Source organism: Ochotona princeps, chromosome 1, assembly GCF_030435755.1.
Source record: "Ochotona princeps isolate mOchPri1 chromosome 1, mOchPri1.hap1, whole genome shotgun sequence".
NCBI lineage: Eukaryota > Metazoa > Chordata > Mammalia > Lagomorpha > Ochotonidae > Ochotona > Ochotona princeps.
In genome coordinates this window covers 1,571,006-1,598,013 of record NC_080832.1, presented here as the reverse complement: position 1 = coordinate 1,598,013, position 27,008 = coordinate 1,571,006, and the positions used below count along the sequence as shown (strand labels likewise).

The following is a 27,008-nucleotide window of genomic DNA, read 5'->3' as shown; positions in this document are numbered from 1 at the left end:
CCCAGTCAGCCCGAGCCCCGCCCAGCGCCAGCCCGAGCCCCGCCCAGCGTCAGCCTGTGCCCCGCCCCCGCGTCAGCCCCGCCCCTAGCGTCAGCCCGAGCCCCGCCCCGAGCCAGCCCGAGGCCCGCCCCCAGTCAGCCCGAGCCCCGCCCAGCGCCAGCCCGAGCCCCGCCTCCAGAGTCGGCCCGCGCCCCGCCCCCGCGTCAGCCCCGCCCCGTGCGTCAGCCCGAGCCCCGCCCAGCGTCAGCCTGTGCCCCGCCCCCGCATCAGCCCCGCCCCGTGCGTCGCGCGCGCCGAGCGGCGTCTGCGCGGCCGTTGGCCTTTGGCGCGGCTTCGGCGGTTGTCTAGGAGAAGCAAGATGGCGGCGACGGCGGCCGCGGTGGTCCCGGAGGAGGACACGGAGCTGCGGGATCTGTTGGTGCAGACGCTGGAGAACAGCGGGGTCCTGAACCGCATCAAGGTGGGAGCGGGCCGCCGGGGCGTGGCTCTGGGGCCCGCAGCCCGCGGGCGTCACAGCGGGGAGGCGGCGGAGGGGCCGGGGGTCGGCGGCGGACAGCTCCCGGGCATGGCGGTCCTGCCGCTGGGCCCGCCTGCGCTTCTGCAGCGGGTAAGCTGGCTTCTCCCCTGCCCTGTCGTCCAGGCCGAGCTCCGAGCGGCTGTGTTCCTGGCACTGGAGGAGCAGGAGAAGGTGGAGGTAGGCAGCCCTGCAGGCTTGCGCCCACCTGCACGGGCGCGGGGCAGTGGGTCAGGGCTGGGGGCAGAGCCCACATAATGCTGTTTGCACAGCTGCCGATTTGGGGGATCGTTTTCTTTTGAAGGTGTATATTCTATTGAAAAGGCAGATTCAGAGAGAGAAGGAAAAAGATCTTCGATCAGCAGGTTCACTTCCCAGATGGCTGCCACTGCTGGAGCTGAGCCCATCGGAAGCCAGGAGCTTCTTCAGGGCCTTGCACGCGGGTGCAGGTCCCAAGGCTTTGGGCCGTCCTCACTGCTTTCCCAGGGCACAGGCAGGGAGCTGGACGGGAAGTGGAGCAGCCGGGACATGGGGGATGCTTGGGTTCGTAGGTGGAACGTAAGGCAGTTGGGCCATGGCTCCTGCCCAAATTTTAGCAATGATCTCAACAAGAGGTACCATGGGACTCAGGCCGCTCCGACATCGATGGGGAGGGAACAGGCTGTTGGCACACCTGGGAGGCAGCGGGAAGGGCCCAGGGGCTTGGGTGCCTGCTGCTGACTCCTCGTCATAGGCTGGGGGAAGTGAGCAGCAGGTGGGAGCTGTCGGCTGTGTCTGCTGAGTCGGAGAGAGGTGGTCCTGGAACACGGAGACTCCTGAGGCCTGTGTGTGGGACACCCCGCTAATGTGCTGTGGATCCGGAGGAGACGGGTGGAGCCTGGCCGGCCCTGGCTGTTGTAGGTGTGTGAGATGGAAGACCTCTGCCGGCCTCTCTGCTCTTCAGATAAGACGAAAGAAATAAAAAGCTGCCATGAATTACTGAAGGCGTGATCCGGCTGTTGGTAACTGCAGAGTCGCACCTTTGGGAGCTGCACACACACTGGGCTCCCCAGCCACCCGACTGCTTGGGTATGCGGGGCAAGCACTGTCCTTCCTGCTGGCCAAGTCCCCCACATTGAGTTAGGTTTTAAACGCACTGGAAGTTCTTACGCACAGCCGATTCCCACAGCTAAGTCCTTTTATCTGAAAACACCAGGCGCGAGGAGTACTTTAGGAGGTTACCTTCCAGCAGGGCAGGAACGGGATGGGGTTGGTGGGAGAGAGGGGCGTATCTGGGGGCCCCTTTATGTCGTTGAGGTGGGAGGGATCGGTGCCTGAGATGGTCACCGGTGATTGCCTGAGGTGATTGGTAAGTGGGCAGGGGGTGGGGAAGGGACCCCCGGGGGGATGGGGGATGGGATTCTCAGGTGAGATGCCAGGAAGTGACGTTTGGCATGAGCTGTCACTCTGTCTCGGTGGGTGTTTTTCATCCCACACAGCATCCTGAGTAAGTGTGCTAGAACTACGCAGCAGGGGAGCCTCCCTGAAGTGCCCTCATGTGCTCCTGCTCTTCGTATCATCAAAACATGGTGTTTTGGGGTCTGTCCAAGCACCAGCTGTCCCCGGCCACTTACTCTGGACTGGTTTGGACCCTGTGGCCTGGACCTTAGGACTGTAGCCCCCAGCCCTCCAGGCATGTGTGTTCTGGGAGCACAGAGTGGGTCCTTGCTCCCTGGACACACTGCTCCCTGCCCTGTGAGTGCGTGCACACCGTGGTGAGCAGGCAGGCCAGCTGTCTGGACAGCAGCCTTTGCAAGGGCCTGAGCCGAGCAGACTGCACCCGTGGGACTGCCCACCCGTGGAGCTGCTGCCTTGTTGCCTCCTTTACTGGGCGAAGTCCTGGCCCATGTCCTCCTCTTGCATCCAGTCTCTTGGCCCCCCTAACGCTGGTGAGCGTCCCTGGGTCTGCTTCAGGGGAGGTGCTGTGTCCTCCGAGAGTGACCCCAGCTTTGCCCTGCGCGGTCTCCCCTCCAGCTGGGTGCTTGGCGGCTGCCTCTCTGGCGTCTGTCCTACACGGTTGTGGCTGGTGAGCCCCAGCCTGCTGCGGCCTCCACGCCTTCCCCAGCTGGGGTGTTTCCCTTAACCTCTGGGACTGCTATAGTTCTGTTGGTGTTGCCTTGCATCATCGTCTTTTTAAAGGGACTTACATGAAAGGCAGAGTCTCAGAGGACGTGGGGGAGAGGGAGAGCTTCTGTCCACTGGGTCACTCCCCGGTGGCTCAGTGGCCAGGACTGGGCACGGGTAGTGAGCAGCTGGGAAGCGGAGTACGGGCCCTGATGGGTGTTGCTTTACCACCTGGACCATCCATGCACTTCAGCCTGCGGCGTCCTGTCCTGGGCTTACCTGGGCTCTCTGGTCACTGGGTGGCTCCTGAGCCTCACAGACTAACCTTCCAATGGGGACTTAGGGTGCTAGCTGGCTGAGACCCGGGCTGTGGGTTAGCCCTCCAGGCACTTGGGGGTGCGAGGTGTCAGCCCTGGGCTGTGGGTTAACCTTCCAGTAGGGTCTTAGGGGTGCTTGCTGTCTGAGCTAAGGACTGTGAGTTAGCCTTCCAGGCACTTAGGGGTGCCAGGTGTCAGCCCTGGCCTATGGACTAATCTTCCCCTGGGGGTGTCTGGCCCCTTGGCTGTGGGCTAACCTTCCCCTGGGGGTGTCTGGCCCCTTGGCTGTGGGCTAACCTTGCCCTGGGGGTGTCTGGCCCCTTGGCTGTGGGCTAACCTTCCCCTGGGGGTGTCTGGCCCCTTGGCTGTGGGCTAACCTTCCCCTGGGGGTGTCTGGCCCCTTGGCTGTGGGCTAACCTTCCCCTGGGGGTGTCTGGCCCCTTGGCTGTGGGCTAACCTTCTCTGGGGGTGTCTGGCCCCTTGGCTGTGGGCTAACCTTCCCTGGGGGTGTCTGGCCCTGGGCTGTGGGCTAACCTTCCCTGGGGGTGTCTGACCCTGGGCTGTGTTGCCCACCCGCCTCTCTGCTCTAGCCTGCCTTCCATAGTGTCCGTGGACCTCTTCCTGCTTGTTCCTGCCTGCTTTTTACTGTCCGCATCTCCCAGCTGCCTTCCAAGACATGTTGACCCTGTTTGCAATTTCTGGTTTGGATGTATGATCTCTCAGACCAGAGGCGGAATCACTGGCATGCCTGGGGGTCTGCTTCCCGGAGTGTCACTGTCCTTTTCCATGTGGTCATGTGGTCAGCGGATGGAGCGCTGACTGCAGCCGTAGCCACGCCGTGCCACCTGCCTGTGTCACTCCCAGGGCTGCTGTGCTAGAACTGTGGTTTCTGTGTGTATCAAGAAAAATCGGCTTATCTCACGTAAGGTCATCTCATGTATCCCAGATGAACTGGGGATCAAAATGTACAATTCCCATTAAAACTGTGTTCTGACTGGTAGTTGTAAGAGAGCAGCATCAGGCAATGTATATGAAATAATAGTTCAAGTAAGTAAACTCAGTTGCATTCAGTAAGAGTGTGAAGTTGCCCACCTACAAAAACAGCTTAGTAGCAATTTATTCAACACTAAAAATGAATAGGAGGTACATGTTTTCACTTGTGATTTTATGCATTTTGAGAAGTTTTTAACAGCACAAAGCATATGCTGTACTAACAGTTTTGTAATGAATTTAAGAGAACCATAATTTTATGTGTATATATTATAATTTTATGACAATATATTACATTTTTGGCAAAAATTAAGCTTTTATGTACATTTTATAATCCTTAAAAAACATGACACTTGGGCCCCACGCAGTGGCCTAGCGGCTCAAGTCCTCACCTTGAGCGTCCCAGGATCCCATATGGGCGCCTGTTCGTGTCCCAGCAGCCCTGCTTCCCATCCAGCTCCCTGCTTGTGGCCTGGGACAGCAGTTGAGGACGGCCCAAAGCCTTGGGACCCTGCACCCACATGGGAGACTCAGAAGAGCTCCTGGCTCCTGGCTTCGGATTGGCGCAGCTCTGGCCGTTGTGGCCGCTTGGGGAGTGAATCAGTGGATGGAAGATCTTCCTTTGTCTCTCCTCTATGTGTATCTGACTTTGCAATAAAAATAAATAAATCTTTAAAAACAAAACAAGACACTTAAAAATATTATGTTTTGTTTACAGAACAAAGCTCCTTTAGTCAATGAGAGCCTGAGAAAGTTTCTGAATACGAAGGACGGTAAGCTGTGCCCTCCTGGCCGTTGTCTCGGTCTGCACCCCACGTGGGAGAAGGGTTGGGCCAGGGGTCTCGGTCTACACCCCAGTGGGAGAAGGGTTGGGCCGGGAGTCTCGGTCTACACCCCAGTGGGAGAAGGGTTGGGCCAGGGGTCTCTGTCTACACCCCAGTGGGAGAAGGGTTGGGCCAGGGGTCTCGGTCTACACCCCACGTGGGAGAAGGGTTGGGCCGGGAGTCTCGGTCTACACCCCAGTGGGAGAAGGGTTGGGCCAGGGGTCTCTGTCTACACCCCAGTGGGAGAAGGGTTGGGCCAGGGGTCTCGGTCTACACCCCAGGAGGGAGAAGGGTTGGGCCGGGGTCTCTGTCTACACCCCAGTGGGAGAAGGGTTGGGCCGGGAGTCTCGGTCTACACCCCAGTGGGAGAAGGGTTGGACCAGGGGTCTCAGTCTGCACCCCACGTGGGAGAAGGGTTGGGCCGGGAGTCTCGGTCTACACCCCAGGAGGGAGAAGGGTTGGGCCAGGGGTCTCGGTCTACACCCCACGTGGGAGAAGGGTTGGGCCAGGGGTCTCGGTCTACACCCCAGTGGGAGAAGGGTTGGACCAGGGGTCTCGGTCTACACCCCAGTGGGAGAAGGGTTGGGCCGGGAGTCTCGGTCTACACCCCAGTGGGAGAAGGGTTGGGCCGGGAGTCTCGGTCTACACCCCAGTGGGAGAAGGGTTGGACCAGGGGTTTCGGTCTGCACACCTGTGGGAGAAGGGTTGGGCCAGGGGTCTCTGTCTAGACCCCAGTGGGAGAAGGGTTGGGCCAGGGGTCTCTGTCTAGACCCCAGTGGGAGAAGGGTTGGGCCAGGGGTCTCTGTCTACACCCCAGTGGGAGAAGGGTTGGGCCAGGGGTCTCTGTCTAGACCCCAGTGGGAGAAGGGTTGGACCAGGGGTCTCGGTCTGCACACCTGTGGGAGAAGGGTTCTGCGAGCTTCACTGCAGCATCGGCCCTGGTGCAGCAGTTGGGTTGCTGGGAAATATCTTTGTCATGGCAAGGTATTGGTTCAGGCCGATTTTACAGCAAGACAGGACACTGAAGGGCGTTTATGAGGCTTTGACGGTGACATTGACGATCCTAACGGAAAAAGGAGGAGTTGGGGATTTTTCAGTATTTACTTGTATTATTCAGAAAATAGAAATTGGTAAACAGGTTCGGCTGTCCTGTTCCCCTTCTGTGGAGGCCCATCCCCGTGTCCTGTTCCCCGGCTGTGGAGGCCCATCCCCGTGTCCTGTTCCCCGGCTGTGGAGGCCCATCCCCGTGTCCTGTTCCCCGGCTGTGGAGGCCCATCCCCGTGTCCTGTTCCCCGGCTGTGGAGGCCCATCCCCGTGTCCTGTTCCCCGGCTGTGGAGGCCCATCCCCGTGTCCTGTTCCCCTTCTGTGGAGGCCCATCCCCGTGTCCTGTTCCCCGGCTGTGGAGGCCCATCCCCGTGTCCTGTTCTCCGGCTGCTCCGGAGGCCGGACCATCCCTGTGTCTTGTTCACAGGCCGGCTCGTGGCCAGCCTGGTGGCAGAGTTTCTTCAGTTTTTCAACCTTGACTTCACCCTGGCCGTGTTCCAACCTGAAACTAGCACGGTAAGAGAAAAGCTTCTACATCTGCTCGAGCAAGTCTGCTTCGCTGCATGCGAGTCAGCCGCGACAGGAAGCTACCAGCCCCTTGCTGTCCTGTGTGTGGCTTTTCGTAGCAGGGAGCGTGTCTGCTGGCGGAAGCCTTGCAGCCCTGCGGCGGCCCTGTGGGCTGTGAGGTGGAGCTGGCTTTCAACTCTCTTCCTGTGCACTTACCATTTTTTCTTTGTTAGTTTCAAGGTCTGGAAGGCCGAGAGAACTTAGCCCGCGATTTAGGCATTATTGAGGCAGAAGGCACTGTGGGCGGGCCCTTGCTACTGGAGGTGCTTCGACGCTGCCAGCAGAGGGAGAAGGGGCCCCGCAGTGGAGAAGTACGTATGCCCGCTGTGTTGTTAGTTCAACCATGAGCTTAGTGCCTGTGGGTAATCAGGGTTTACATGGAAAGAGACGATTCCTCCTGAAAATGAAGCAGACTCAACTTGTGTAAATACACACTCTGGACTGGTGGAGACACCGTTGCAACGCGTGTGTTGGCTGTTGATGTTGGCAGTGCTGGGCTCAGGAAGCCGCGGGCAGTGGGCATGACCCCTCCCTGAGTCTCTGTCAGGTGTCTGAGACACTGCTGGGGGTCTGGATCGCTTGTGGGAGTTGCTGGGCTCCCTGCTCTGCTCCCAGCCCAGCCTCCTGCTGATCCCCTCCCCCCCGTCCGCACTACCCCCGTGGGAGCTGGACTGAGGCCCGGCTGCTGGGCTTTGGTGTGGCTTAGCCCTTGGGTCCCCGCTGCCCCATGGGAGCTGGACTGAGGCCAGGCTGCTGGACTTTGGTGTGGCTTAGCCCCAGCTGTTGTGGCATTTGAGGAAGACTTGTCTTTGTGTGTCTGAATTTCAAATAAAAATGAGAAGTTGCTTGTCCTCAAGAAGCTGAGAGCTGTTGAGGTAAAGCAGTGTGGACGTGACTGTCCACACATTTCAGTTGTCGGACCCCAGGTGAGGGTGGAGCGTCAGGTGGGCGGGGCCTGGAGAGAGGGTGTCAGTGGGGGCAGGAGGGTGGTCCCTGTCACTCCTACTTGTGCGCTTATAAGTTACCTGAAAGCTTTCTGTTTTGTGTTTGATGAACGTTGTGCTTGCCATTAGGCAGTAAAGGAATACAGAGTTCTCATGCCTACTTTGTGACATGGCCGCCTACGACGTTGGCATCCCAGAGAGGCACAGGTGAAGGCCCTCTGCTCTGCTTCCAGCCAGCTCCCTACTGATCAGCTGCAAGAGCAGTGGACGATGGCCACCCACAGGGAGACCCGAACGCAGTTCCTGGCTCCTGGCTGCAGCCTGGCCAAGCCTTGGTCCTTGTGGCTGTTTGGGGAATGAACCAGCAGGTGGAAGATCTTCCTTTCTGTTTGGAATTGTGCCTTTCAAATAAACAAATCTAAAAGGGGGAAAGGTAGACCTGGGGCGTTTGCAGTGTAGGCCTAGTGACCTCGTCAAGGTAATTGAGGTATCTGCAGGCAGTTAGGATTTGGGTGTGTGATGCTTTGTTTTTTACAGAGAGAAGGAGTGACAGAAAGATCTTCCATCTGCTGGTTTATTCCTCAAATGGCTGCAACAGCCAGAGCTGAGCTGAGCTGATCCAAAGTCAGGAGCTTTTTCGAGGTCTCCCACTGCTTGCCCAGGCCATAAGCAGGAAGCTGGATAGGAAGTGGAGCAGCTGAGACATGAACCAGCACCTTAATTGGATGCCTGTGTTCGAAGGTAGAGGATTAGCCAATTGAGCCATCATGCTGGCCCCATGAGTATGTTTTAGTAAAATTAAAAATTGAGATATTTACATTAATGAGGAAAAAATAAAAATGTTAACATTGTTTAGTGTTTTCAAATGCTAAAAATTCATTCAAGAGTAATTAGTGTATTTGTGTTTTATATTTAGATATGTTTAAATTTAAGTTGTAAATATTTTAGGGTGCACTTGATCTGTCTGACGTACATTCTCCACCGAAGTCGCCAGATGGAAAATCCAATTCCCACAGCACACCCAGTAAGGTGAGTGGGCCAGCTCCCTTGGGCTGCTCTGCAGTGAGGGCCGCTCGTCTCGTGAGGTGGTTTTTTTTCTGTGCTTTGTTTTCTTGGTGATATCTTGACTTTCATATTTACCGAAAGGGATAAGCCATCAAATAGAACTAGAATGACCCTAACTTTTTGTTTTCATTAACAAGGTTTACTTTGATTAATTCCTAGCTTAGGAAGAAATGATAGATTCTAGAAGGTAACATTTCTGTGTTGAGTGTTGTGGACTTCTGGCTGGGTGATCAGATTTAGATAGTAAACTCTGATGGTTTTACATTTGTGAACCACGGGCGGGTAAGAACATGTTGTCTGGTTATAGTTGTGTCTGGGTAGGTTGGTGAGTTGCAAAAACAAGACCTAATGTTGAGAACAGGACGTACAGGAGACGTTGGACTTGAAGATCCTGGGTGTGTGCAGCACAGGAAAGAGCCGCAGGAGGGTGTCGGGGAGAGCGATGGAGCGAGGTCTGGCACGCAGCAGTAGGGCCCTCGGGCCCACCCCATGGCAGTGCAGCGTGCTGTGCCCCCAGCTCCTGTTCACAGTGGGCCTCTGCGTGTCCACTCCGGGGAGCCAGAGACCCATGTGCCCTCACCTGGCATTCCTCGTAGGGTCAGGAGTGCAGCAGTGAGTTTGGGGGGCACAGGCCAGGTGTGTGTGCTGGGATGGTTCTTGGGAGACCCGAGCGTGGCTGAGGGGTGGAGCTCTGTGGAGGCTTCTTGTTAGCCGAGCGGATGCTCTGTGGTGATCGCCTGTGTGTCTGCCGGAGCACGTGCTGAATGGTCACTGTTACTTGCTGTGTGAATGCCGTTTTTATTGTCGAAGCCTAGAAACCCAGGGAAATGGTTGTGCTTTATATCTCGCGAGCAGAGAGCCCACTGTTAAGTTGTGTGTGTTCCTTCTGAGATTGCTACAGGGAAGGTCTGTGATGCTCATGGGACACAGTGACCTTGGTGACAGAGCAAGGTCAGGAGTCAGTTTTTTTTTTTTAAAGATTTATTTATTTTTATCACAAAATTAGATATACAGAGAGGAGGAGAGACAGAGAGGAAGATCTTCCGTGCGATGATTCACTCCCCAAGTGAGCCGCAATGGCCGGTGCTGCGCCGATCTGAAGCCGGGAACCAGGAGCCTCCTCCAGGTCTCCCACGCGAGTGCAGGGTCCCAAAGCATTGGGCCATCCTCGACTGCTGTCCCAGGACACAAGCAGGGAGCTGGATGGGAAGTGGAGCTGCCGAGATTAGAACCGGCGCCCTTATGGGATCCCAGCGCACTCAAGGCGAGGACTTTAACCACTAGGCCACACCGCCGGGCCCAGGAGTCAGTTTTCAAAGCTGCTTTACCTGTAAATGAAGAGCCCATTCAGGGCCTGCAGGATTGCCTGGTCTGGGCCTGCCAAGGCAGCTGTGAGCGGGGATTGGGGACTGAGATCATGTGCGCAGGCTGGCTTGGGACTGATGTCTGTGACTGTGAAGGGTGCTGGGATGTCTGCGTGGCCCGCTTCTGCTGGAAGGAAGAGAGGTTGGCGTTCTGTCAAAGTACTTGGCTCAGGGAGATGAGAGTGAGGGGCGTTCTGAAACAGCAGGTCCTGCCGCTGTGAGCTGCACAGGAGCTAGGGTTGCTTGAATGCAGATGAGTAGTGCTGACTTAGGGAGTGTCTTCAAGGCACAGTGTCAGTTTTTCCAGATGCCCTGGGTGGCTGGGACTGGGCCCAGGTAGAAAGAGGCTTCTTGTGTGGCAGGCTGGTGCCCAGTTGCTTGGTCACTGCCTCCCAGGGTGCAGGTGGGCAGGCAGGTAGAGGCCAGAGTTGGTCTGCAGTCCTGTTCCTCTCAGGGTGAGTGGGTGTCTCAGCAGTTAGGGTACACAGTTTCCCATCTGGGAATGCTCCGTGTTCTTCAGTTTAGAGACACTGCTCTGAATTCTTACTACCGGAGGACGTAGGCTCTTCAAGGGGCGCCGGTGGCCGTGACACCCTCAGGAGCATCCTGGACACTGGTGGGGCTGGGTGGCATCTGTTTTGACAGCTGTCCATTTTGGCACGTAGCAGGCAATTCCCCAGAGTCCTAAGGGATGTGAACTTGGGGTTCGAGCACATTCTGTGCTGATGTTTCAACACCAGTACTGGGGACTTTGGGACACTGGTCAGAAACAGGGTGCACAATGTGCAACGTGGTATTTTTTTTTTCTATTTAAGATTTATTTTGTGTTAAAAGGGCGGATTTTATAGAGAAGAAGGACACAGAGAAAGAGAGAGAATCTTCCATTTGCTGGTTAACTCCCAAAATGGCCACAGTGGCTGGAGCTGAGTGGACCTGAAGCCACAGGCCAGGAGCTTCTTCCTGGTCTCCCACGCAGGTGCAGGGTCCCAAGACTTGGAGTCATCCTCCACTGCTTTCCCAGGCCACAGGCAGGGAGCTGGATGGGAAGTGGAACAGCTGGGACACAAGCCAGCTCCCATATGGGATCTTGGTGCTTGCAGGTGGAGGATTGGCCTGTGGGCCACAGTGCTGGCCGCACTGGTCTTTTAGGACCCAGTTTTACAGATGCGTGTGGCTGGTCTTGAGGGAGCCGGGGATTGGAGCAAGGCGTGTGGCTTGCCTTGAGGGAGCCGGGGATTGGGGCGAGGCGTGTGGCTTGCCTTGAGGGAGCCGGAGATTGGGGCGAGGCGTGTGTGGGAAAGAGTCCGCACCTTGAGGTCCAGTAGTGATGACTGCCCCATGAGAAGCTGCCGGAAACCATTGAGCCGGGAGCTGAACCCTTGGGAATGGCAGTGGAATGGGTTAGATTTTCCATTTGTAAGAACTTTTCTGATAGAATTCTGTTAGTTTAGAAATAGTAGTTTACTTGTAAGGATTTGCATGTCTTGGTAAAACGTCATTTTATTCTCATGCTCAGATACCAAGGTATCAAGGACCAGGTAAGAAGAAGACAAGCAGGCGGAAGGCTGGTGACCAGGTAACCGCGGGAGGAGCCGGGCGGGCGGCCGTGCTGGACGCGCCCTGACCCCGCCTTCTGGGCTGTGTAGCCCGCCTCCGCCTTGCCCTGGAAGGGGCCCGAGCCTTATCTGTAACGAGGAAGCAGTCATGAAGCCAAAAATATTAGACTGTCAGTTTTATCCAGTTGAAAATCATAACTGACATATTTTGAAATTATATGCTCAGGGCTCGGCGGCGTGGCCTGGTGGCTAAGGTCCTCGCCTTGATCCCATGTGGCCGCTGGTTCTAATCCCGGCAGCTCCACTTCCTCTCTATCTCTCCTCCTCTCAGTGTGTCTGACTTTGTAATAAAAATAAAATAAATCTTAAAAAAAAAAAAAAAAAAAAAAAAAGAAATTATATGCTCAGTTTTAATTTGAGAATTCCTGTTTTGCTGGCAGTCGAACAAGTTGGAAATATTCATTTTCCTTTATTGGAAGTTACTGTACATATAAGTAAATGATTCATCTGAGGAAAATGTCCAAGCTGTGACCGTGGCATGCGATTAGCCTGTCCTTCACAGCGTGGCTGTGTCCTGACGCTCCGTGGGCTGGGCGTGGACACAGCACGCTGCTCGGGCCCTGCCTCTCGTCCTCCCCTGACGGTCACTCAGGTGGACTGAGTCTACTAAGCCTTAGTAATTAGATGCTTAGAAAATTTATAAGCATATATAAGCTTATAAGAAAATGTAAGCATATAAGAAAATATAAACTAATTTATTTTTATAAAATAAGTGTTAGAGGGCTTGGGAACTTTGTTTAAAGCTTTTGCTTGTATGTAAAATAGGATTAAATTGTTTAACTTTTCTGACATTCACTTAGTGTGTGTTGACGCTGGCTTATCTTTAGAACTCTTCACTGAGTTGGAAACTTTGGAATTCGAGACCCTAAGAACTGTGTTGTGTGAGGGCTTTGGTCTGTGTCAGCACCGATTGCTGCCCTCTGAGGCACCTGCTAGTTTGTCAGAGAAGCTGTGAGGCCCGTCTGCTGTCACTGGCAGTGTGCACCTTGTGCCCATAGGGGCAGAGATGCCAGCCGCAGAAAGAAAACTCAAGCATGTAAAATTGTGCTTTCTTAATAATTTTTTCTCATGCCTTTCTCGGAGTTTTGTTAAAAGTTAAGGGCATATTTCACAGTATGTTTTATAATCGTATTTACGTTATGGGTCCTAAACAAGTTAACACATTTGAGGAGTCAGTCCTGGGTATGAACCCAGAGCACCCCAGAGGCAGGTCTGGTTCTGTGCAGGTGTCACAGTACTGTGGCCCAGCCTGCCGCCTGCTGCCTGCTCTGGCCTGGGCTCCTGCTTCCGGCTCTGAGCTCTGCCCAAGTCCAGGGGCCAGTCTGCAGGTGTCACAGCTACTGTGGTCCAGCCTGCTACCTGCAGCCTGCCCTGGCCTGGCGCCCTGCTCCCAGCTCTGAGCCCTGCCAGGGTCCGGGGGTCCAGGCTGAAGGTGTCATGGCTGCTGTGGCCCAGCCTGCTACGTGCTGCCTGCCCTGGCCCGCCTCCTGCTCCGGCTCCGAGCCCTGCCTGAGTCTGGGGTCTAGTCTGCAGGCCCAGTCCTCCTGACTGTTCCTGTACTCCTGAATCTGTGCGCTTCTGTGGTCATTTGAAACTGGCCACTCTTCCTCCTGACCACGTTGCTGAGAGGCTGCTGGGAGGTGTGCATCCCCACTGTTTCTGCTCAATGCCCACGGCAGGTTCCCAGCACCCTTGGCATATTTGCCCCACTCGGTGACCCATGGGTCCAGTGCACCTGCCAGTTCAGGTTGTCAGAGCAGGACCCCGAGAACCAGGAGTAGGCAAGCAGCAGTTCCCAGATTGTGCTAAGCTCTGTGTGTGTGGTGTTATTGTTGTTGCTTTAATTTGTTTTTTAGATTTTTCATTTATTTGAAAGGCAGTGTTACAGAGAGGGAGAGACAGAGGCCAGGAGTGAGAAGTTTTCCACCATATGGTTAACCTCCCAGATAGTTAAAGCCAGGAATCTTGGCGCTTCTTCCGGGTCTCACGTGGGTGCAGGGGCCCAAGGGCTTTGGGCCAACTCTGCTTCCTCCCCAGACGTATTGGAAGTAGAGCAGCTGGGGCTTGAGCTGGTGCTCCCATGACATGCCAGCATTTCAGGGGGTGGCTTAACGTGCTACACCGTGGTGCTGACCCCAGAAGTCTTTATTATTGTTTTCCAAATGTTTTAAAGCTGATGTGCACTGAGGTTGCTTTGGTTTCTTAAAACAGCCTTCTTAAAATGTCCTTTCTGCTTTTTGAATTCTAGGTAAGCCAGGTTTGTGTTGATTTATGGCAGTGATGGTGATCATGTTGTGTGTAGGAAGGTATTTCAAGCAGTTTATGGGCAATGCCTATTATGGAAAAATTGTGCATGAATGTCAGTGTTTTTTAGCACCAAAAGTTAGGTTTTAATTCCATTTCCCTAAAGTGTTTGGAGTGCCTGCCTGTCTGGGTCCTGTGTCTTCTTGAGTCACTTGAGGGTCTTGCAAGTGAGCGCAGTGCTGTCTTCCCCACCGCGCCTCCTGAGCCCTGGCCCAGCACTTCTGTCCGGCCAGACAGCCCCTGCCTTGCCGCCTGCTGCTGGCTCGGCCGGGAGGAGCAGCTGTGGGTGCCCCGAGGCATGTTGCCAAGCCAGAGCCCAGGTGTATGTGTGTGGGCAGTGAGTGCCCAACGGGCAGGAGAGGCTGTCCAACAGGCATCTTGAGACAGAGAGGGTAGTTCCACAGGTGCAGGATCTGTGAGCCAGTGAGCTCTAGGTGAGCAAGGTGGGCTTTTCAATGTGTGTCTATTAGAACTCACACAGTTCCTTTAGTACTTGTTAGTAAGTCGTGCGGCAGAACTTGCCTTTCGCCAGCCGGGGAGAAGAAGGAAGTGTTGTGTGGTGCTCTTTTGAGCCTTTGCGTAGGCCTGGGATAGTTTTTTGGCTTCATTGTTTTTTCTGCTGTGGACAGTGCAGATTAAGTCTTCAGCAAAAGTTGTTGGGGTTCTTAAGTGCTGGGGGCGGGGTGAGGTGTGCAGCTGAGTCCTGTCTTGGAATACCTGGTTCAAGGGCTGGCTCGTCTGGTCTGGCTTGCTGCTAACACACACGCTGGAGGCAGCAGGCTCTGGCCCCGGATGGTGGGCCCGGCTCCTGGCTGCGGCCTGGCCTGGCCTTGGCTGCTGTGGTCTCTCTGCTGCCCTGTCTCTCCTGGCCCAGGATGGTAGTCCTGGCTCCTGGCTCCTGTCTCACCTGTGTGCCCACAGACTCATTTGAAATACAGACTCTCTGTCAAAGTGCAGACAAGTTCAGGAGACCTCCTAGCAGCAGTTGAGTTTTTGGCAGCCTTACTGTCCCTGACTTGAACAAGAGAGGGCAGTGGCTATGGTGGTGGTTGGAAGAGACTTTCTCCATAGACGAGATGGAAATGTTCCAGGTGGCTGTTTCCGTGGCTGCTGCAACAGTAGAGCTGAGTGGTTTAACACGACAGCAATCCATTGTCACTGTTGTAGAGGCTTTGCAGATAGGTGTGAGTCAGCAGGGCCTTACCCAGCCCGAGCTAGTGGTGGTGTTGCAGGCATGTAGAAGCAGCATGGGGTCTCCACGTGTACCCCACTTCCTCCGAGGCCCTGCGTGGCCTCATTCTGACAGGCGCCATCGGTGGTGACCCTGTCTTAGGGCCACGCTAAATCCTGGGAGGCTGGGGTTGGTGTGTCTTTCTTGGCTGCGGTGGTCACAGCTGGGCCAGGCTGAAGCCAGGAGTCAGGGGCTTCATCTGGGTCTGCCACGCACTTTAGCCATCCACCGCTGCTTTTCCAAGCTGCTAGCAGGGAGCTGGGTGGGAAGTGGAGCCTCTGGGACTTGAACTGGTGCCCGCCTGCCATACCAGTGTCACAGTGGCAGCTTTCCCCCGTACACCCCAGTGCTGGCTCCCCAGTTTGCTGTTTCTTGAGAGCAGTGCAGGTGTTTCTGGCAGCACTGCCCCTGTGTGTGGAGGGCTGACGGTGAGCAGGTTTCTGTTCTTAACCCACACACCCGCGATTTCATCCAGTTCAGCCTAGCGAGCACTGGGAGCTAACCACTGGAGTCAAGCTCTGCTCTGCCACCAACTGGGGGTCATGGTTGCCAGGGCTCAGGGGTGCTTTGGCATGACCTCGGCAGCAGCAGCACCTAGCCCAGGTCGCAGGGCTGCCGAACCAATCAGTGAAGACTCACGGAGGTGTACATGTTTTCCACCAATGCCAGCTGCATTGTTTGTTGTGTTTAGTGACGTGACACGTCCAAGGGCAGAAGTAAGCCTGGTCAAGAGTAGAACGTGGACGTTTATCAGGAAGGCTTGGCAAGGATGCATGACAATTTCTCCCCGTGGCCTAGGACATGTAGGGCTGTTGGTGGGTATGAGGCGCCTCATGGGCTCCGGGCTCTGGCTCGGAGCTGGGGTCGCCTGGATTTGGCGCTCCTTCAACACTGCTGCTCTCCTTCTGCTGCGTGCTGCAGGCTCACTAACGTGCGAGCACCTGCCGCGCTCCTTCAGCGCTGATGCACGGGTAACAGATGTGTCAGAGGAAGGAGCAGGTTGCGGATGCCTGAGGTGCCTCAGCAAAGCGCCGGGGGGCGCGGAGGACTGTGCAGCGTGGCAGCCTAAGGGAGAGAAGGCTCACCTAGATGGGCTGGCCGTTTACTGGTGCAGACCGCACACACACAACCTTATTTCTGCTGTTGTCGTCAGAGCTCTTGCCCGCTAAGCCGGCCTCTGTCTCCCCCCTGCAGAAGGCCAGCAGTGAGGCCAGTCACAGTGACACCAGTGTCTCCTCGTCAGAGCTGAAGGGCCGTGAGGACAAGGTCGGGTCTCTCCTGGGCAGCAGGCCTGCGGACGCCGGGGGCCAGGCTGGCCTCCGTCCGCACGAAGACGACGTGGAGGGGGACTCTTTCTTTGACGACCCTGTTCCTAAGCCAGAGAAAACATACGGCTGGTGAGTAAGCTGTGGCTGCAATGCCGCACTAAGGCTTGAAAAGTGATGTCTAAGTGTTCATTGTTCTTGGACTGTTGACTCCATAAACCCGCTTTTGTGGCCAAAGTTGCTCACGTTGCAAGCAACGCCAGCCGCACCGGAGTCGGCCGGGAGTCTGCAGGCGAGGGAGAGGCCGGCCCTCGAAGCCCGCGCCCTGGAGGGGTCAGCCTGTCGGAGGGGGCCCTGCACGGGGCGGGCAGGGCAGTCCTGGGAAGGGGGCTGGAAAGACAGGGGTCTCCAAAAGGGACCCTCAGCTCCAGAAATGGGGAGGGCGATGTGAAACCCTGAGGTGAGTGAGGGGAGGTGAGGGGAGGGTGAGGTGAGGGGAGGGTAGTGTGAGGCCCTGAGGTGAGTGAGGGGAGGTGAGGGGAGGGTGGTGTGGGGCCCTGAGGTGAGTGAGGGGAGGGGAGGGGAGGGTGGTGTGGGGCCCTGAGGTGAGTGAGGTGAGTGAGGTGAGGGGAGGTGATGGCGGTATGGGGCCCTGAGGTGAGTGAGGTGAGTGAGGGGAGGGGAGGTGAGGGGAGGGTGGTGTGGGGCCCTGAGGTGAGTGAGGTGAGTGAGGGGAGGGGAGGGGAGGTGATGGCGGTGTGGGGCCCTGAGGTGAGATACAGGGGAGCTGGCGGGAGAGATGGGAGGGCATCGGGAGCTGGATTCAGAGTAGGACAGCTGGAGGCTGAAGCGGCACATGGGCTGGCGGTGTATTTGAGCAGCCCAGCCTGCCCGCCATGGTGCTGGCCCCCTTAGTGTGTGTAGGAATGCACACGTGTGTGTGTGTGTGTGTGTGTGTGGAAAGCAGAAGGTGGTGGAGATATTCTGTCCGCCATGACTGCTGAGCATTTGCAGCGCGCTGGGCTGGCCGGGCTGCGGACAGGTTGGGACTTCCCGAGTGGCGTCGTGGGCAGCAGGCCCCGAGGCCTTCCCTCCGTGGGCTGCTTGCTGCTTGTCCCCGGCGGGGAGCTGTCGGCTGAGTGGCCGGATCCTGAGCCACCACGCCACGGGGCAGCAGGCCTTGACTTCCCCAGCAGGGTGTATCAGGCTGGAGCCCGGTGCCCGGTACCCGGCGCTGCAGCACGCAGGTCCTCAAGGGCGCGGGTGGAGTGGGAGCACGGGGCTGCAGCGGGGAGTGAGCGGTGCCCGGTGCCCTGTACCCGGCGCTGCAGCGCGCAGGTCCTCAAGGGCGCGGGTGGAGTGGGAGCACGGGGCTGCAGCGGGGAGCGGGCGGTGCCCTGTGGCCGGGGGCGTGGGAGCGTGGCAGCTGGCAGGGCGGGAGGGTGAGGGCTGGCCCCGCGGGCCGGGGTGCCCCTGCGCTCGCTCTCGGCCTGCCCACCTGCTGCCCGTGTGTGACCGCGGCCTGCTTCCTGCCAGGAGACGTGAAGCCCGGAGGCCCGGGGCAGGCCTGGCCTCGCTCTCGGACGCGCCCCCCTTGCGGAGTGGCCTCGGCCCCCTGGAGGGAGCCCCCGCCTTGAAGGACCCCGAGGGTAAGTACCGGAAGCCGTTACGATTATTTTTTAAAGACATTTAGCTCCTTTGAAGGCAGAGTTTACAGCAAGACTGAGCGGCCAAGAGAGACCATCCGTTTGCTGGTTTGCTTGCCCGCGGCCGCGACGGCTGATGCTGGGCCGCCTTGAAGCCAGGAGCCAGGTGCTTCTCGGGCCTCCCACATGGTACAGGGACCCAAGTACGTGGGCCGTGCTCCGCTGCTGTCCAGGCCACAGCACGGCCGGCCGGCGCCCCGTGGGCTGCGGGTGCTGCAGGCGTGCTCCGCCGGGGCTCGGCGTGCCTCACAGTCCCGAGGCGTGGGCTGTGCAGCTGACTGCGTCGTGCGCTGTTCTCAGCCCCGCTGCGTGGACAGGCACCTTGCACTCCGACACTGCTTTGAGTTTTCACTTTGACCTTTGCCCGAGCTAGGCGTCAGCGAGCGGTGCAGCTCTCTCCATGGCGCTGGGCAGGGGTCGCCAGGAGGAACTGCGGGGCTGGGTGTGTCCCCAGGCTGCTCGCGCACGGCAGACCGCGAGGGTCCTGAGGGTCTGGCAGGACACGACCCGCTGCCGGCCGAGCGCCACCAGCAGTTCTCTTGTTGCCTGTTGGCTTGAATTGAGTGGAGTTTAAGTTGTTATTTTTCAAAAATCTGTTCTGTGGTGCCATGGTGATCATTGTAGCAGTGTTAGACGGAGCGCTCGGTTTGCCCTCGGGCCGTGGCCCGCACGTGGGTGTCAGGCTTAGCAGGGTCAGAGGTCAGTTGCTGGCCGCAGAACAGCCATGTTCAGCGTGACGGTGCTGACAGGCGGAGCCCAGCAGGTGGCGCCCGTGCTCTGGGTGCTGGCCAGCAGCGGGTGTTTCAGGGCTTGCCTGGAGTACACCCCTAGGGTTCATGGCAGGCTTTGTTCAGTTTTGCAGTTCTTTCCAACGTTGTTGTATTGTACGCTGTAACTGGCGCAGTGCGTCTGGAACCCAAAGAAGTGCCGGCTCTTGCTTGTCTGTGCTTGGCAGGTGCTGTGCGACCTCAGGTGGGATGCATGGCCCTCCGTAGTGCTCTTCCTGCTGTGATGTTGTCACTGCCTGTGACTACAGGGACCAGGGGAGGAGCTTGAGGACCTAGCAGTGGAAGCAGCCAGCAGGCAGGCTTGGGAGACGGGAGCAGCCTGTACAAGGCAAAATGAAACTGGGGACACAATCGTAGCCCGCAGAGTGACGCTCGGGGAGCAGCTTCCGGAGCAGGCTGTGCTGCCGCTGGGGAGTCAGCAGACTGCGCGTGGTGGGCACCGTGGCGGCAGCACCCAGCACAGCACCCAGCGCAGCACCCAGCACAGCACCCAGCTGGAGTCTGCTATGCCCCATGTGGAAGGCCTGCCGGCAGGGCCGACAGGCAGCTGGGCAGATGGCGCTGGGCGCTGAAGGTGCTGGCTGGGCGGATGCTGGGCTGTGAAGGCGCTGGCTGGGCGGATGCCGGGCTCTGAAGGCGCTGGCTGGGCGGACGGATGCCGGGCTCTGAAGGCGCTGGCTGGGCGGATGCCGGGCTCTGAAGGCGCTGGCTGGGCGGACGGATGCCGGGCTCTGAAGGCGCTGGGATCCTCACCGCGTGTTTGTTTGCAGGCAGAAGAGGAAGCAGCATTTTGAAAGATCTGAAAATAGTCAATGATAAAATCGGATCTCTTGGATTGGGTAACTAGACTTCTACTTTTAGTGCTGATTGTTTTAAAGTGTTTGAATTTGGGGTAAAACCGTGGTGAAGTGGTTCAGTCTGCTCTGTGCTCTGCTCGGGGCTCGCTCAGCAGCCACCTGCACAGCTGTGTGTGTCCAGGGCTACACGCTGTGCCGGTGGCTGGAGCAACCACCAAGAGCCCTGTCTTGTAGGGCCGGCCCTGTGGTGTAGTGGGTAGAGCCTTCTCTGTGATGCTGGCGTCCCAATACAGCTGCTGGCCATGTCCCTGCTGCGTCCCTCTGACCCAGCTCCCTGTGAATGACATGAGAGGACAGAAGGACGCCCCAGGGCTTGTACCTCCTGCTTGGGCCTGGCCCAGCCGTGGCTGTTGCAGCCATCCAGGGAGTAAGCCAGCAGTGAAGACAGACCTCTCCCTCTCTCCCTGTCTGACCTTGCTTGCAAATAAGTAAGTATTAAACAAAAATGTGGTAGGGAAGCTGGACATCTTAGCAGTACCCTCGGCTGTGTGCAGTCTTCCCAGCTTGTTGTCTGATTGAGGGTGACCTTCACCTGGCTCGGCTTCTGGGGAGACTTCTGCGCTGAGACAGGTGGGTGAGGAGGACCTGGCCGAGGGAGAAGGACACAGCTCAGGTCTGGTGGCAGAGTTTGTGCAGAGGCCGAGCCGTTCGTGGGGTGCTGAGAGCTTGTGGCCCGGTGGGCACGAGGCTGAGACTGGGATGGCTGGTTGCAGCTGTGTGCTCTGTGAGCTGGGAGTCCCACAGGGCCTCCGAGGGAGCTGCCCCACAGGGCCTCCATTGGGGCCCCCAGGACCCTAAGAGGGAGCTGCTCTGTCAGGCCAAAAGCTGACTGAGCCGGCATGCATGGGCAGGCGTCCCGTGTGCACCCACCCCATGCGTGAGGAGAGCTGCCTCTGACCTGGACGGGAGCCCTGGGAGAGAGGGAGCCAGCTGGGTCTTGCATCTGTTGGTTCACTGCCCAGGTGGCCACACTGCCCAGACTGGCCCAAGGCAGGAGTCTGAACACCATCTGTGTCTCCTACTTGGGTGCAGGGGCTCAAGCCTTAGGGCTCTCCCACCCGGGCGCATTAGCTGGGAGCTGGATCAGAACTGGGCGGCTGGGACTCTAGTCTACTGACGTCACAGGCAGCTGGCAAGCCACTGTGCCGATGCCAGTCCATTGCTTTTGAATGTTGTATGTTGTTGTGTAATGTGTATTAAACAAGTGTGTGTCTGTTACACATGAGCTCATGCAGTGTACACACTTGTAGATGTATTTAGGTGTGTGGCATGCACGTGTGTGTATGGTGTATATGTGTAAGCGCACACGTGGGGTATGCATGTGTTTGTAGTGTAGGCATATTCATGTATGTGTTTATGCAGTAGAAATATGTGTGGTAGATGTGTTTTATGCAATATGTATGTGTGTACATGTGTGATATATGTGTTTTATGAAGTATATATGTGCACATGTATGTGTCTAGGTGTGGTTATGTTTGGTGTGTTTATGAGGTGTGTGTATACACATGTGTGTGTATTTATGTAGTATATGTGTGTATATGTGTGTAGGGGTGTGTTTATGTGGTGTGTACACATATGTGGTATATGTATGTATGTAGTATATGTATGTATCTTTGTGGTATATATGTGTACACATGTGGTGCGTGTAGGTATTTATATATCTCTGTGTGGTATTGTGTGTTTAGGTGTTATATGTGTGTACACATGGTAGGTGTGTGTAGGTGTGTATGTGTGTTATGTGTGTGTTTATGAGATGTATGTGTGGCCCTGTGTGGGTGTGTGTTTATGCGGTGTATAGGTGTGTGTGCTATGTGGATGTGCATATGTATGCACATGAATAGGTGTGTGTTTATGTGTTATATGTGTGTACACTGTGGAGGTGTGTTTCTGCAGTATATGTGTACACATGTGTGAAGGTGTGTGGTGTATGCATACGTATGTAGGTATGTTTATGCTGTGTGTACATCTGTGTAGGTATGTTTATCCAGCATATGCATGTGCGCACATGTCGTGTGTATAGGTTTGTGTTTGTGCGGTGTGTGTATGTATGTGTGCACACGTGTCATGTGGGTGTGAGTGTATATGTAGTCTCTGTAGGTGTGTTTACTGTGTGTGCACACATGTCGTGTGTGTAGGTTTGTGTTTGTGTGGTTTGTGTATGTGTGCACACGTGTCGTTGGGTGTGTGTCTATGCAGTCTGTGTGTAGGTGTGTATGTGTGCACACGTGTCATTGGGTGTGTGTCTATGCAGTCTGTGTGTAGGTATGTATGTGTGCACACGTGTCGTTGGGTGTGTGTCTATGCAGTCTCTGTGTAGGTATGTGTGTGTGCACACGTGTCGTTGGGTGTGTGTCTATGCAGTCTGTGTAGGTGTGTATGTGTGCACACGTGTCATTGGGTGTGTGTCTATGCAGTCTGTGTGTAGGTGTGTATGTGTGCACACGTGTCGTTGGGTGTGTGTCTATGCAGTCTCTGTGTAGATATGTGTGTGTGCACATGTGTCGTTGGGTGTGTGTCTATGCAGTCTCTGTGTAGGTGTGTATGTGTGCACACGTGTCGTTGGGTGTGTGTCTATGCAGTCTCTGTGTAGATATGTGTGTGTGCACACGTGTCATTGGGTGTGTGTCTATGCAGTCTGTGTGTAGGTGTGTATGTGTGCACACGTGTCATTGGGTGTGTGTCTATGCAGTCTGTGTGTAGGTATGTATGTGTGCACACGTGTCATGTGGGTGTGTGTCTATGCAGTCTGTGTGTAGGTATGTATGTGTGCACACGTGTCGTTGGGTGTGTGTCTATGCAGTCTGTAGATATGTGTGTGTGCACACGTGTCGTTGGGTGTGTGTCTATGCAGTCTGTGTGTAGGTGTGTATGTGTGCACACGTGTCATTGGCTGTGTGTCTATGCAGTCTGTGTGTAGGTGTGTATGTGTGCACACGTGTCATTGGCTGTGTGTCTATGCAGTCTGTGTGTAGGTGTGTATGTGTGCACATGTGTCGTTGGGTGTGTGTCTATGCAGTCTCTGTGTAGGTGTGTATGTGTGCACACATGTCGTTGGGTGTGTGTCTGTGCAGTCTGTGTGTAGATATGTGTTTGTGCACACATGTCGTTGGGTGTGTATGCAGTCTGTGTAGGTGTGTATGTGTGCACACGTGTCGTTGAGTGTGTGTCTATTATGCAGTCTGTGTGTAGGTGTGTATGTGTGCACACGTGTCGTTGGGTGTGTGTCTATGCAGTCTGTGTAGGTGTGTATGTGTGCACACGTGTCGTTGGGTGTGTATGCAGTCTGTGTAGGTGTGTATGCGTGCACACGTGTCGTTGGGTGTGTATGCAGTCTGTGTAGGTGTGTATGCGTGCACACGTGTCGTTGGGTGTGTGTCTATGCAGTCTGTGTGTAGGTGTGTATGCGTGCACACGTGTCATTGGGTGTGTGTCTATGCAGTCTGTGTGTAGGTGTGTATGGGTGCACACGTGTTGTTGGGTGTGTGTCTATGCAGTCTGTGTGTAGGTGTGTATGGGTGCACACGTGTCGTTGGGTGTGTGTCTATGCAGTCTGTGTGTAGGTGTGTATGGGTGCACACGTGTCGTTGGGTGTGTGTCTATGCAGTCTGTGTGTAGGTGTGTATGGGTGCACACGTGTCGTTGGGTGTGTGTCTATGCAGTCTGTGTGTAGGTATGTATGGGTGCACACGTGTCGTTGGGTGTGTGTCTATGCAGTCTCTGTGTAGGTGTGTATGGGTGCACACGTGTCGTTGGGTGTGTGTCTATGCAGTCTGTGTGTAGGTGTGTATGTACTGGAGAGGCACAGACAGCCCCAGCCGCATGTTCATGTCTTTCATCCAGTGATGGCTGGAAGCCGGGAACTCAGCCTGGGGCTCTGCTCAGTGTGTGATGGGAACCCCATTACCTGAGCCATCAGCACTGACCCTCAGGGTCCGCGTTTGCAGGAGCTGGGTCAGGTGCTGCTGTGTGGCAGCAGGTGGCTTTGTGGGCCTCCTAGTCCAGGGCCTGGGGCCCCCCAAAAGTCCCTGACTAGGTAACCCATGTGGTGTGACTGTGCTGTTAGGTCCAAAAGCTCCCCGAACCATTGACAGTCAAGTTCCACACGCAGCAATGCAAGAGCCAAGAAACTTTATTGCTAGTTCGAGCTGGGGTCCGAGTCTCATCCATCACAGTAGAGTCTTGACGAGGACCCCGCTGGTCTCCTGCGGACTCTTTTTATGCCCTCCTAGTCACGCACAACACGTCTCCAGCAAGCATTCTTATCTTAGCCACGTCACTCGTGGACGTGCGGATGCCCTTGGTTGGCCCAGTTCCCAAGGCTGTTCTCCACCGCCCACTCTGTCACTCTAAGGAAAATGAACGTTTGGAGTGAAGTGAAATTTAGGCCTACTCTCTGACCTCGGGCCTGTCATGGCATCGGTCCTGCTCTTTATGCAGCAAAGCCAGGCAACAATCACAGAAGCCAAGTAGAGCGGCTAACAGTTGAAAGGCTGCCTTATCCCTGCTCAGCGCCCTTGGACTCCTACTGTTACATGCTGAACTAGTCTTGCCTCTGGACACTAATTTACTATTTATCCCTGATAACCTTTTAACACTTCTGTTGCTTGGAGTAAATCCGCGCCACCCAGCCTTGCACCCCCAACTCCACAGTGCAACCCTAACGTCTTCTCTTGAATTTATCAGGGCCTGGAGAAGAGGACTACCTAGACGATTTCAATAGGTAAGGAAGCCCACGGGCTGCACGTGCGGCGCCGTGCTGTGTGTGAATTGTGACTGCAGACGAGGGTGGCCGAACAACAGCAGGGCTTGGTTGGTGGGCTGGGTTCAGGTCACCCTCACTGAACCTGAATGCACCCTGGGCTAGGAGGCGTGTGTCCTGCTTCCTGTGGCTGGAGGCGGGTTGGCGTGTCCTCGGCGTCTCAGGGAGGGACTGGGCACTTGGCATGGCTCGTCTGCTCATGACGTCCGCCTCTGTGGTTTCTGTTGAGTTCCTTAGTCTGTGAGTCAGCTGTTACTGTGCAGTTCATTGAAGTTTTAAATTCGATCCCTGAGTGTTTGGTTCACTGGGACTTCCTGTAGTGTGGAAGAGGTTGGAGAGTGTGTTGGCCTTTGCCGGTCCCAGGGGAGCCTTAGTTCTCCGTGGGCTTGACCTCTGCCCGCCACCCCACGTCAGGGCCACGGGGGCGTCACGACACTTGCCGTTGCAGTTGGAGGTGAGAGTGGATGTCAAGGTTAGAGTAGTGGGAGTAGTCTTCAAAATGTTTGCTTTTGGAGTTCTTATCTTTCTTTTTTCCTGAACTAGTACCAGCCATCGCTCAGAGAAAAGCGAGCTGAGCATCGGGGAGGAGATTGAAGAGGACCTTTCCGTGGGCGGGGACGACATCAACACCAGTGACAAAGTACGGCGCACGCCTCTGCCCTGCGTGGCCGCCTTCCCGGAGCGGGCTGTGCGCTGCTGGCTTTGGGGGCCGTCCACCTCGACGCTCAGAGCGTCGGAGATGTGTACTCGGGGCTGCACTCGGAGCTGCCCTGCTAAGACCAGAGTGCGGAGGCCATGCCCACCCCAGGGCCCACTTGTGTCCTCTAGGCAGGCATGTCACTGCCGGCAGCAGGGGTGGGCGGGGCGGCTTGTTGGAGGCCTGCTCTCTGGGGTGGGTGCTGTGTGCCTTGCTCCGGGGTCTCCCTGGTAGTGGCTGGCGCTGTGGGCCCTCCTCTGGGGCATTCCCGTTGGCGAGGGCGGCGCCAGGGGATCTGTGCACCCTGGGCGGTGCGGGCCTGTGCGGTGCGTGTGGCCGCACCTGTCTCACCGCTTGGCCTGTGCCGTCCTGCAGAGACCCGGGACTGCTTCAGAGTCGGGCCGGGCTTGGAAACAGCTGGTTTCCCTTTACGTTACCTATTGTTCGTTTTATCTATTGAAAAGTTGGAGACAGAGAAAAGTCTGTCCACTGGTTGACTCCCGACAGCTGGCCAGGCAGGAGGCGGGGTGCCCAGCCAGGTCTCCCTCTGCTGTGAGCACCTCTGCGGGCCTCCAGGGCTGAGGGCATTCCAGGCAGCAGGCTGACACGCTGCACCACGAGCCAGCCCAAGCGCTTTTTGATGATGTTAATGTGCAGTTGAGCCCCGGGCTCAGAGTAGAGCGTGAGTGTGCAGTGGATCCGTCATGGCCGCCTGCACAGCCGTGCTGGGAGTGAGTGCAGGAGCCCTGGGCATGGGCTGTGCCAGCTCTCCGCACATGCCCGGGGCCGGACCTTGTAGGGCTGGCCACAGGTGGGGGAGGCTTGGCCATAGACTTCCGTGCCGAGACCTTGTGTCAGGCATCCTGGGCTTAGGGAGCACAGAGCAGGGCTGGGGGAGATGACGGGGCAGGGCTTAGGGAGCACAGAGCAGGGCTGGGGGAGATGACGGGGCAGGGCTTAGGGAGCACAGAGCAGGGCTGGGGAAGGAGGGGGCAGGAGGGAGCACAGAGCAGGGCTGGGGGAGATGACGGGGCAGGGCTCGGGGCAGGGCTTAGGGAGCACAGAGTAGGGCTGGGGGAGATGACGGGGCAGGGCTCGGGGCAGGGCTTAGGGAGCACAGAGCAGGGCTGGGGGAGATGACGGAGCGGGCGGGAGCACAGAGCAGGGCTGGGGAAGGAGGGCGGGAGCACAGAGCAGGGCTGGGGAAGGAGGGGGCACTTGATTTCTTGCTGTAAAAGTTGGAGACTGTTTATAGAGAATGAGGTGTGACACCGTGGCCGTGGCCTTATGGGCTGGTTTATAGAGGAGAGGAGGTGTGGACATCATGGCCTCCCACCCTAGCCTCCCACCATGCCCTCCCGCCATGGCCTCACGCCGTGCCCTCCTGCCCTGGCCTCCCGCCATGCCCTCCCGCCCTGGCCTCATGCTGTGCCCTCCCTCTGTGCCCTCCCGCCATGCCCTCCCACCCTGGCCTCCCGCCCTGCCCTCCCACCCTGGCCTCCCGCCCTGCCCTCCCACCCTGGTCTCCCGCCATGCCCTCCCGCCATGGCCTCACGCCGTGCCCTCCTGCCCTGGCCTCCCACCCTAGCCTCCCGTCCTAGCCTCCCGTCCTGCCCTCCCGCCCTGGCCTCCCACCCTAGCCTCCTGTCCTAACCTCCCGCCCTGCCCTTCTGCCCTGGCCTCCCGCCCTGCCCTCCCGCCCTGGCCTCCCACCCTGGTCTCCCGCCCTGGCCTCCCGCCCTGGCCTCCCACCCTAGCTTCCTGTCCTAACCTCCCGCTCTGCCCTCCCGCCCCAGCCCTGATCATCTCTCTGTCACTGCGCAGCTTGAGGACCTCACCCAAGACCTGACCGTGTCTCAGCTCAGTGACGTCGCCGATTACCTGGAGGATGTGGCCTAGCCCCCCTGGAAGTGGCTCTGAGCAGGACCGGGTGTCCTGTGTGGCGAGTGGCGTCCTCAGCGGCGCTGTGCCGGCTCCCCGTTGGTGCCTTGGGCTCAGACTGCAGCATTTTGGAAGATGAAGTTTTCAGTTTACTAAACAAGATGCCTATGT

The 27,008-nt window shown here is 56.9% G+C and overlaps 1 protein-coding gene across 2 annotated transcripts; it reads left to right on the top strand.

Annotated features, from left to right (window-relative positions):
- The first annotated feature begins 281 nt into the window (after positions 1-281).
- CEP43 (centrosomal protein 43) lies at positions 282-26,905 on the top strand. Of its 2 annotated transcripts, XM_058674923.1 has the most exons (13): positions 282-460; positions 641-694; positions 4,643-4,697; positions 6,221-6,309; positions 6,534-6,671; positions 8,253-8,333; positions 11,250-11,309; positions 16,079-16,281; positions 17,686-17,798; positions 19,414-19,482; positions 24,184-24,220; positions 24,803-24,899; positions 26,781-26,905. In XM_058674923.1, exons 1-13 carry the CDS (start codon positions 359-361, stop codon positions 26,853-26,855), a joined length of 1,173 nt encoding a protein of 390 aa, XP_058530906.1. In that variant the 5' UTR covers positions 282-358; the 3' UTR covers positions 26,856-26,905. The 2 variants fall into 2 exon arrangements, with proteins under 2 accessions (XP_058530906.1, XP_058531422.1); XM_058675439.1 differs by lacking the exon at positions 11,250-11,309.
- Positions 26,906-27,008: the final 103 nt, after the last annotated feature.